Source organism: Podarcis vaucheri (assembly GCF_965113315.1).
Source record: "Podarcis vaucheri genome assembly, chromosome: 1".
In the NCBI taxonomy this organism is placed as follows: Eukaryota; Metazoa; Chordata; class Lepidosauria; order Squamata; family Lacertidae; genus Podarcis; species Podarcis vaucheri.
The window spans coordinates 25,717,333-25,726,989 of record NC_138759.1 but is presented as its reverse complement, the minus strand read 5'-3'; the positions used below and the strand labels follow the sequence as shown (position 1 = coordinate 25,726,989).

The 9,657-nt window shown below is 44.8% G+C and overlaps 1 protein-coding gene across 2 annotated transcripts in view; it reads right to left on the bottom strand.

Annotated features, from left to right (window-relative positions):
- Nucleotides 1-410: 410 nt before the first annotated feature.
- The window catches only part of KCNK10 (potassium two pore domain channel subfamily K member 10), an 88,667-nt gene continuing 79,420 nt past the window's right edge, over nucleotides 411-9,657 (bottom strand). For both annotated transcript variants that reach the window (XM_082233313.1, XM_082233312.1), the window contains 2 exons: nucleotides 6,151-6,293; nucleotides 411-3,562 (listed from right to left, as the gene is read on the bottom strand). In XM_082233313.1, coding sequence (XP_082089439.1) covers nucleotides 2,942-3,562; nucleotides 6,151-6,293 — 764 coding nt within the window. In that variant the 3' untranslated portion in view covers nucleotides 411-2,941. The remainder of the gene's footprint in view (nucleotides 3,563-6,150; nucleotides 6,294-9,657) is intronic.

Sequence of the window (9,657 nt, the reverse complement as noted above, 5' to 3'; positions counted from 1 at the left end):
GTAAGTTTCTCACAGCCTCTCCTCATGCTCTGGACACTCCCACCCCAAGTTTTGCATCTGGTCCCAACTCCCCAGCACCTCTTTTCATTATGCACTTTAATCACATCCTTATGATCAAGCTACACAGCATTCAAGGTGTCTCTTAAAAAAAAGTCTCACAAGGGGAATCAGGTTTGGTATTGTGGGTGTACAAAGCTCCCCAATTGTCTCAGTGACCACCACCTCCCCACATTTGCTACAGGAGCAAATTCCCGGTAACAACTTCACTGGTGAGGGGTGTGTGTTCAAAAGCCCAGTGCACGGTCAATTAAGGTTACCAGATTTTTTTCAAAGAATCCGGGGACACTTTTTTTAAAAAAAGAGAAAAAAAAGGTTTTGTTGTTGATATTATTATTATTATTAAATTAAGAAATAATCTCTTCTGTGATCTACTCTGTCACATGGCCTTCCTCTGAGCCCTGGCCTGCTCTCTTGGGAGTGCTAGCGCCGGGGAGTAGATTTGGGTCGGGCCTGGGCTCAGCCACGTGTCCTTGCCCTCCTGGTGCTCCCCTACCTCTCCTTCTCAGCAATGGCGGCAGTGGCACAGCAAGGTCGGGGCTCCTCTTTTTTCCCTCCTTCCTCTTTCTCTCTTCCTTCTCCTTCTCCTCTCCTCCTTCTCCCTGCATCAGCTCCAGGGTTTTCCTGGCCCCGGAGTGTCGCTGGGCAGTCGGCCGGGCGCTCTCACTCCCAGCTCAATTTGGGTCACGGGGGGGGGTGTCCAGCAGTTTCCCCCAGTTGACGCGCCAGGCGTCCCTGGTTCCCCCTCAGCAGTGGCGGTGGCAGTCTCAGCAGCCTGGAGCCAGCCTGGTAGCGCGGTTGGCTCTGGCTGGCTTCAGGAGTTGCTCGCTGCCGTGGTGCCCGCCATTTTGCCTCACCAGAAGTCCCATATGATGTGTCTTGTGCCGTTGAACCAATCACACAACATTCTTTCCCTACTAATAAATCTACAACACTTTAACTATAAATCCGGGGACATTAAATGAAATCCGGGGACATTCCGGGGACGGATTTTGTCCGGGGACAAATTTGTAAATCCTGGGACTGTCCCTGGGAGACGGGGACATCCGGTAACCATATTGTAGATTGGGCCCACCCCGTGCTTTCCCTAGAATGTCAAGGCATGATTACAGAAACTATTCCTGGTTATATTATCTTCATAAACTAAGTTTGGGTGGATTGTACGGAAGGAGGGAGGTGTAGTGTGTTGCACTCGGCTTGGTGGGATTTGAAGAACCACAGCTGTTGGTGACAGTCTTTGAAGGCTATGCAAAAAATTCATAGATGATATGCAAGTTTGCACATGTAATCCAACCCACCTTTCATTTCAACGCCTTTCCCCTCACTCTATTTCTTATGCAAGCAAACACACCAAAATTGCATTAATTAATTTTCTCACATCCTCTTTCTTTGTTTTGAGGTCTGAAGCTATTTGTGCTCTCCATATGCAATCATCAAAGACATGGCAATGGGTATAAAATGTGTAGTAATAATTATCTTGTTTGTTGTTGGCTTTGAAACCAAAAGATGATTTGCTTAGGTTCTGAGGAAGGGAGGAAAAGAAACTAAAATGAATGAGAAAGAAAAGTAACACTTACAGGAGGATAGTCCACAAAGCATGTGATTTAACAGTTGCACAATATGATGTTATTAATGGCACTTAAAGCTATAAGCACTTAAAAATTTTGATCATATTTTTTATCATCGCCTTCATCATCCACATGGAATTTTGGGAAGTTGTCTGTCTCTCATACCTAAACCCTAACCACCAATAGGGACACAGAGCCCTGAGTTTTGAAATTTGCCCTGCCCCATGACTTTACATTGTATATGCACTTATGCCTACTGTTTTAAAAAATTCAACTTCTGCTACAGAGAAGAGCAAAATGTTTGACATCATGCAAAGGCTTCGCTCTCCGTCTTCATTGTATTACAGCATTACAACTGGAGCTCCGTCAGTAATACAAAGTGTGGATGCAAACATTTTAAAACAAGGGGCTCACTGTTTAACTGAACCAAGCGCTAGGTTATTCCTCGCTTAAACAATGCAGATCCTGAAATTTTGAAGGTTCTCCAGTGTATGATTATCAGTTTGTCACAGGGATTTCTTCCAAGGGCAGGGAAAAACACCCATACCCACCCACACCCCAATTTCCCGCTTTTAAAATTTCCATTTGTTATGTGCTGTTTTTGTGTGTTTTCTTTTCTTTTTTCGGGGGGGGGGGGGATATCCTGCTGTTATCTTCATCAGTGTTTCAGCAGTGTCCAGGCAACTTCCTTGTGCATGGGCATTTATTTATTTATTTATTTTTGGATTACTGAAGCTAATTCATCCATTTTTGTATGTGTGTGTGTATATATATATATATTTGAAATACAAAATGGGCGAACAATCATATTTGGATCCTATGCCAAATCATAAACTGCCTTATTTTAAAGTTATTTTGCCTTTCCATATATATAAAAAAAGGATTCAGCAGTGACAGAAGCAAGGAACTTGTCATCCATTGAAAAAGCAGAAGCCTTCTTTCCTCACTTCCCGAAATGCTCTTCTAAGCGGTCTGTCTTTGCTCCCAAACATTCCCGCTCTGTTATTTGCCTTTCCAGCTGTATTACCCTGGTGTTTGGATGTTCCTCCACGGCAAGCACATGTAGGCTGTCATTGTCCATATTCCAGCTGCGGACGCCATTTCCCAGTGTGATTTCTTTTGGCAGAGCAGACTTCGGTTGTTATGGCACAGTGAAATATCCCAGGATGTTATGGAACCAGACTGAATTAGAAGTCTGTATAAGGCACATGTCTTCTTGATACATATATCCCTCTGTATATATATCTTGTACGTATATAAAAGACTAACATTGGTTCGTGAGAGTCAAGGGTCATTGTTTTTGTTTGTTTTCACATTTAATTCCTGTCTTCAAGTAATGCTTTGTTTTCGTGTTCCCTTTCTTTGGTTTCTCTGGGGATCATCCCGTTCTCGAGGCCCATGTGCTGCTCAATGCAGTCGGTGAGAACAGCAGTGCTGGAATGTTCCGAGTGACACCCTTTCTCGGAATCTTCCTCCTTCTTCTCCTCGTCCAAGGAGTAGTTCCGGAAGGTCTCATAGATTTTGCGCACGTCTTCCGGGATGCTCTTCTTCAGGTCTTTGTTTTTCCTCTTGGTCAGCTTGGAGGAAGAGCCGAACTTGTTGATGATGTTGTCCTCGGAGGCCCCCTGCCCATGCTTGCTCAACTGTTCCGTCCCTTTAAGGCGCAGGTTGTTAGGCCTGTTGTTGATGCTTTCCTGAGATGAAGCCTTGAAGTGGCCACTGTCCAAGGCAGCAAAGACGCAGCGTTTCTCCGGAGAGAGCATATCCAGCGAGTGGGCTCTCTGGTCCAGCCCCAGCCGCCTGCGCTCCATGCTCCGAATCGTCGCTGCTCTCTGGAGCTTGTCGTGGATTTCCACGCTCAGACGCCGCCGCGTTTCCCTGAACTCCGCAGTCACGTTGGCTTTCCATTCAGCCGCGTGGGCTTTTATTTCACCAACCTGTGAAAAAAGACAAGAACAAAGAGCTGAAAAAAATCATAGTATTGTTTTTTTTAAGGGTGGGTTGTTGTTGTTGTTTGGTACTTAGAAACTCCTGCAAGTATAGATCAAATGGGGCAGGGAGGGGAAGCGACGCTAGTTAGAATTATTCACTTGGTTTCCAAATAGCTCTTGTCTACTTCCTACTATATTACATTCATGCCATTTAAAGCCACACGGGAGGCGATGCTGGCCAAATGTCTTCTTTCACACAAGCTATTCAAGGCATAAGAGCTCCCTTTGAGACCAGTTGTGGCAAAGCTGGAACATTCAACTTCCTACAAAATACACCATTTTGACATACAACGCCAAGCTTAAATAACAAATTGAGATCATTCACAAGGGGCCAGGCTTTTGTGTGTGGTTCCCACCCCCCACACCATGAGGTGGATTTCCAGGAAACCAGAAATTCTCTGCCTTGTGTTAATAAGTATGCACCCACCCTTCTGTTTCCCCCATGACGTTAGCTTTGATCATCAAAGTACTTTCAGATTCAATCAATCCCTGGTCCCGTTTCTTTCACCCTATAGGATCAATACCGCAGCTCTATAAAGTGCCACCAGAAAGAATGTTAAAAGGAATTTAAATAGAGGTGCTTCTTTTCTGTGTCCCAACCAGTGGCGGAGCAGCGAACATTTGGGGCGTGGCTCGCGTACATCCCAGGGGGCGTGGTGTGTGTCTCGGGGGGGTGCGCATCTCAGGGGGCATAGCACATGTCTCAGGGGGCATGGCGCACGCCAGGGTGCACAGCAAGCATCCCGGGCCATGCACGGTGAGCACTGAGCATCCTGGGGGTGGGGACAGCCATAATGTCACCCCCCCCAGATGGCACCCAGGGAACCACCCCCACACCACCCCTTTGTCCGCCAGTGGTTCCAACTATGACTGAGGCTAGACTAGGTGAGACCCTTCTATGAGATGACACCTAAACTTTGGGATTCTCTTCCAAGGAAGGCCTGGCAGGCTCCCTCTCTATTTGCCCTACCTTGTTTTGTCTTAGATAGACTTAGAATTTGCCTGCTTAGCAATTTCTAACACATAATCTGGTTGTTTTTAATGCATTCCATCTGTGCTATGAGTGTCTTTGTTTTATCAATGCTTTTGTTAAGATATTATATCTATCATCACAGGGCATGATCTGAAAGCACTACCACTTTGCTGAAGCTAAGGAGGCCTGGATCTGGTTGGTGCTTGAATGGGCATCCACCACATGTATGCCGACCTGGATTCGATGATGGAAGAAATGCAGGATATAAGAGCAACATCATGGAAGAGGTGTTTCTTTGACCAAGCTGAAACTGTCAAGCTCCCTTGTTATTTTTGCTCTTGCCAGGAGGTGTACGGTCGCTAATGCAATCTTGCTATATTTATAGCACTGAAATTGTTGTGGGTTTTGTGTATGTGGTTATATTTGCCATTATGCCATTTTTTTATTATGTTATTATGAAATTGTTCTAACAACGGTAGAGTTTGAGATGCCTTCCCACTTTCTTTGATGTAAGCCACTTTGAGCCTGATTCTTTTTGTGGAAAAGCAGCATACAAATAAAATTGTGATGGTGATAAGAGTATTGATGATGGCATCCATCTGTCTCAAGAGGCAATGGAGTGTGCCTCTAGAGGTGAACTCAAACCACTGCGTTTGCAGCACCAAAGCGACCTTCCGGGAGCACAAGCCTCAGTAGAGTGGATGAAGGTCCTGGGCTGCCCCAAACGATAAGACCTTCCTCTCAGTCTTGCTTATGCAGGCCAAAGGGAATGCCATCCAACCTTCCCCCCCCCCCCTTTATCCTGTAGCCAGTGTGGTGTAGTGGTTAAGAGCGGTAGTCTCGTAATCTGGGGAACCGGGTTCGCATCTCCGCTCCTCCGCATGCAGCTGCTGGGTGGCCTTGGGCCAGTCACACTTCTTTGAAGTCTCTCAGCCCCACTCACCTCACAGAGTGTTTGTTGGGAGGGAGGAAGGGAAAGGAGAATGTTAGCCGCTTTGAGACTCCTGAAGGGGAGTGAAAGGCGGGATATCAAATCCAAACTCTTCTTCTTCTTCTTCTTCTGTATCTGGCCTCCTTATTTACTTCTTATAAGCTGTTTCCTTTATGAATAATTATTAAGATTTTTCTAATTATAACTTAAATATCCACAAGGAAGTCTTTTATCTGGTTGTTTGTATTGCTGTATGCTATGCTTATTGTATGTTATGTTCACGTTTAATGAGGGTGGATTTCTGTATTGGGGGGTTTATGTTATGTTGTAAATAAAATTTCCAATAACAATTGAAAATTGAAAACAAGATGCCATCCAACCATCTTAGGGACTCTACTCCAGATTTGGGTAGGACTTACACTTCAGTCTTTTCTTCTCCGTGATAAAGGTAAAAACAAAACAAAAATGTTTTGTTTAATATTTTATACAAACCATTTAGAACACTTTTTTTTTAACAGTGGAAGGTGGGGTACAAGTCTTCTAAAACAGACTTAATGAACTCATAAGGGCAAATCAAAGCCAAACTGGCAAAGGAAAACCCGCCAGGGTCAATCATTTGCCTGTAGTTACCTCCTCTTTAGTCTTCTTCGAAATAACTCGCAACCAATCTCCAATCATACTGAGGACAGCAGCAAAGTATGCAAGGCCCACAAGGATCCAGAACCATACTAAGGGCTTATACCACTCCCGGTAAGGAATTTCGGCATTTCCACCTGAGGTGGGGGGAAAAAACAGACAAAAGCAAAGTGTTTGGTTTCACCCAGGAATTTAAATGCAGAAATATCAAAGGGTGAAACCATGTTTTGTCACTGTTAAGTTAACAGCCCACCTTTTATATATATTTTTGCAACGAGATTCCTGCATTGCAGGGGGTTGGACTAGATGCCCTTTGGGTCCCTTCTAACTCTAATATTCTATAAGCATTGCAAATGACTATTTACAAAGTAATAGCTTGTCACAGTGTGCAAATTGCTGCTTGATAAATTTACATTGTCCTGTGAAGGTTCGATGAGTTCTTAACCATACCTGATGCAGGATGGCAGACTTACAGTAATAATATCCAAAGTAGTCTTATTCAGAAATACACCCAGTTCAGTTCTGAAACTTTTGCTTTAGGAACGAAGCCTTCAATTGGTATGGTAGTGGCTCCTTTTTTGAGTCAACAGTGTTACTGAAACTGGACCTTCAACCACTCATTTCCTGAAACAATTTCCTCCATGCCAATGGCTTTAAAACAGCAGAACGAATCTGTCCTTTAAAATCAGGCTGTAATAACTTCTGTCCCAGCAGCCAGCACTCTGAGGGATTGGAATATCAAATTAAATTGTTGCAAATCCGTAACTAAAATTGGAACTTTCATTTGTTTATTTCCTCTTTTCTTGTTCATAACTTTTTAAAACAATAATGATCATATTAGAGCAAGCTCTGTTTCAAACTAATTGGGGTGGCAACTGGCAACCACATGCCAGGTCATTATGCAAGGGTTTTTTTCTCCTTCAAAGTTTAAAGTTCAGGAATGCAAATGTTGAATCCAAGTTTAGAGTTTGAAATGTTTTTGCTGTATTCCAAGGCAGATTTCAAACATAATCAACTTGCAGTGCTGAAGTGCAACTTTCTATGCCTATTCAGAAGCCCTACTAACATTATAGTGAATGTTTATTAGATCGCACCCTAAATTTCCCCTTTTCCATGTGGCTAAATATTGACAGATTGGCGAAGACCCACTTGAGATCAATGATGCAGTTAGGTAATTTTTAGGGACCACGGCTCAATGGTAGAGCATCTTCTCTGCATGCAGAAGGTCCCCAGTTCTATCCCTGGCATCTCCAGATAGATCTGAGTCAGATTCTTCAGACTCCTACCTGAAACCCTGGAGAGCTACTGCCAGTCAGTGTAGACAGTGTAGAGCTCAATGAGCCAATGGTCTGACTCAGTATAAGGCAGATTCCTATGTTCCTAAGCCTGGACTTAAATAGCCTTATGGAGCTCAGTCCTCACACCACAATATACAGTATACAATATATTTGTATTACCTTACTTCAAAACGAAGCAATTTCCTGCAGCCCCCCTGTTCATTCAGGGCCCTTGGCTTCTGCCTTGGCAGCACCACTGCCCAATAACATTTATGTATGTAGATGCGTCCCCCTCCCCTGTAATATGGTTCAGTCCATACCTCTCTCTCACCCCCCGCCCCCCGAGCATTTCCACTCTTGCAGGCTGTTAGCAATCTGATCCATTTCAATGAAGCCTTAAAGTGCATTCTGCCCAGCCTGTCTAGGAACGGGCTTGCAATGATTGAAGACTCATATAAAAACCAAAGCATACAATTGCTGGCAGGGATCCAAATATTGTTTTCTCTCAACGTACGCTATACGTGCTGCCATCGCTTTATGCCTTTCCCAGTATAACAAAGGGCAAGCGGTTGTGCTCTTCGTTGCTACGCGGCGGCGAGGTTATTCTGATCACATGTGCCCCGGTGGGGATTTGCCATAAAGCAAGATAACGGCCATCTAAGCACAGAGTTAAGGAGGGAGCGTGGCAGAGGTGCTGCTTCATCCTGTGCTATTTTCTTTGTCCATCAACCGGTGCCACCTCAATCTATCAACAGTTACAGTTCCAAACACAAACAAATTACCGTATTTTTCGCTCTATAGGATGCACATTTTCCCCTCCAAAAATTAAGGGGAAATGTGTGTGCGTCCTATACAGCGAATACAGGCTCCTTGGCTTCAGTGATAGCAACACGAAGCCTCCAAAGCGCAGAGGGAGCGCTCCCTCTGTGCTCCTTGGCTTCGCGTTGCTTTCGCTGAAGCCTTTGGAGTGCAGCGCGAGTTCCCGCTGCGCTCCGCAGGCTTCAGGTTCCTTTTGCTGAAGCCAGGAGAGCAAGACTCTCCTGGCTTCAGCAGAGAGGGAGAGCTGCGCAGTGCCCCTTCAGCCAAGCGGGAGGAGAAATGGAAGGGGCTCCGTTTCTCCTGCCGCTTCACTGAAGGGGCACTGAGCAGAGAGGGGGAGAATTTTTTTTCTTGTTGTCCCCCTCTAAAACAAGGTGCGTCCTATGGTTCGGTGCGTCCTATAGGGGGGGAAATACAGTGGTAAGCACAGAGAGAGCCATTTTGGTGTAAATCAATCAACGTCCACTAATCTGTGTCTCTGTGGTAATGTGTCATTTATATTTTACAAACAGCTCTTTCAAGATCAAAGGGGAGATAGCCTGACAGGCTGTCAATACAGAGCAATGGGAAGGTCCAGGCAACTGACGTGTTATTGGATGGCAATTGCTATTAGCACACAGTGGTGCATTGAAGGAACTTGTCACACGGCAATTCTTCTCAAGAGTTAGTTTCCTGAAAAAAAGCTGCCAACAGGAAGAAAGCTCCTAGCTGATAGCATTCAACATGTTATTGGATTGGTGATGGATGATCTGGATCTGCCCAGCGCCCTAAGATTCACTACTGGCTCCATCCTTACAAATTCCGTATTCTGTTCCATTCATAAATCTCAGAAGAAACCATCAAGACCGGCTACACTGATAATATAGGTAAACATGGATAAACTCAGTTCTATTCAAGTTTTTTGGGTAAACATTCCAGGGGCCAATAACTAGATCTCTGCTCTTATCACCTCTCCCTCAATCAGCTCCCCACCCCAGAGAGAGAGAGAGAGAGAGAGAGAGAGAGAGAGAGAGAGACTGCATGCACACACATTTCGCTTCTCCAAGGGATCTGAGTAAATAGCGTTGAATGAGGAAGTGGAGAAAGTATCATCCTCACTCAGTTCTATGGGTGTGGTATTCAACACTAGCTGTACTCAGAGAAGGCCCTCTGAAGTTAATGAGCAAGGTTAACTTAGGTTCATTAATTTTAATTGGTCTACTACTGTGAGTGGGGCTTGGTTGAATACAACCCTATGTGCTTTTCGGATATGAGAAAGCTAACCAATTTTATCACCTCATCACCAAGGGAGCAGCAAGGGGTGTGGGCCCAGAGGTTCTGTGGATACTGGAGCAGACCTACAGGGCATCACTGTCCCCTTGGGCACCATGTTGCCAATCCCTGGAATATAGGACTGCAACCTAAT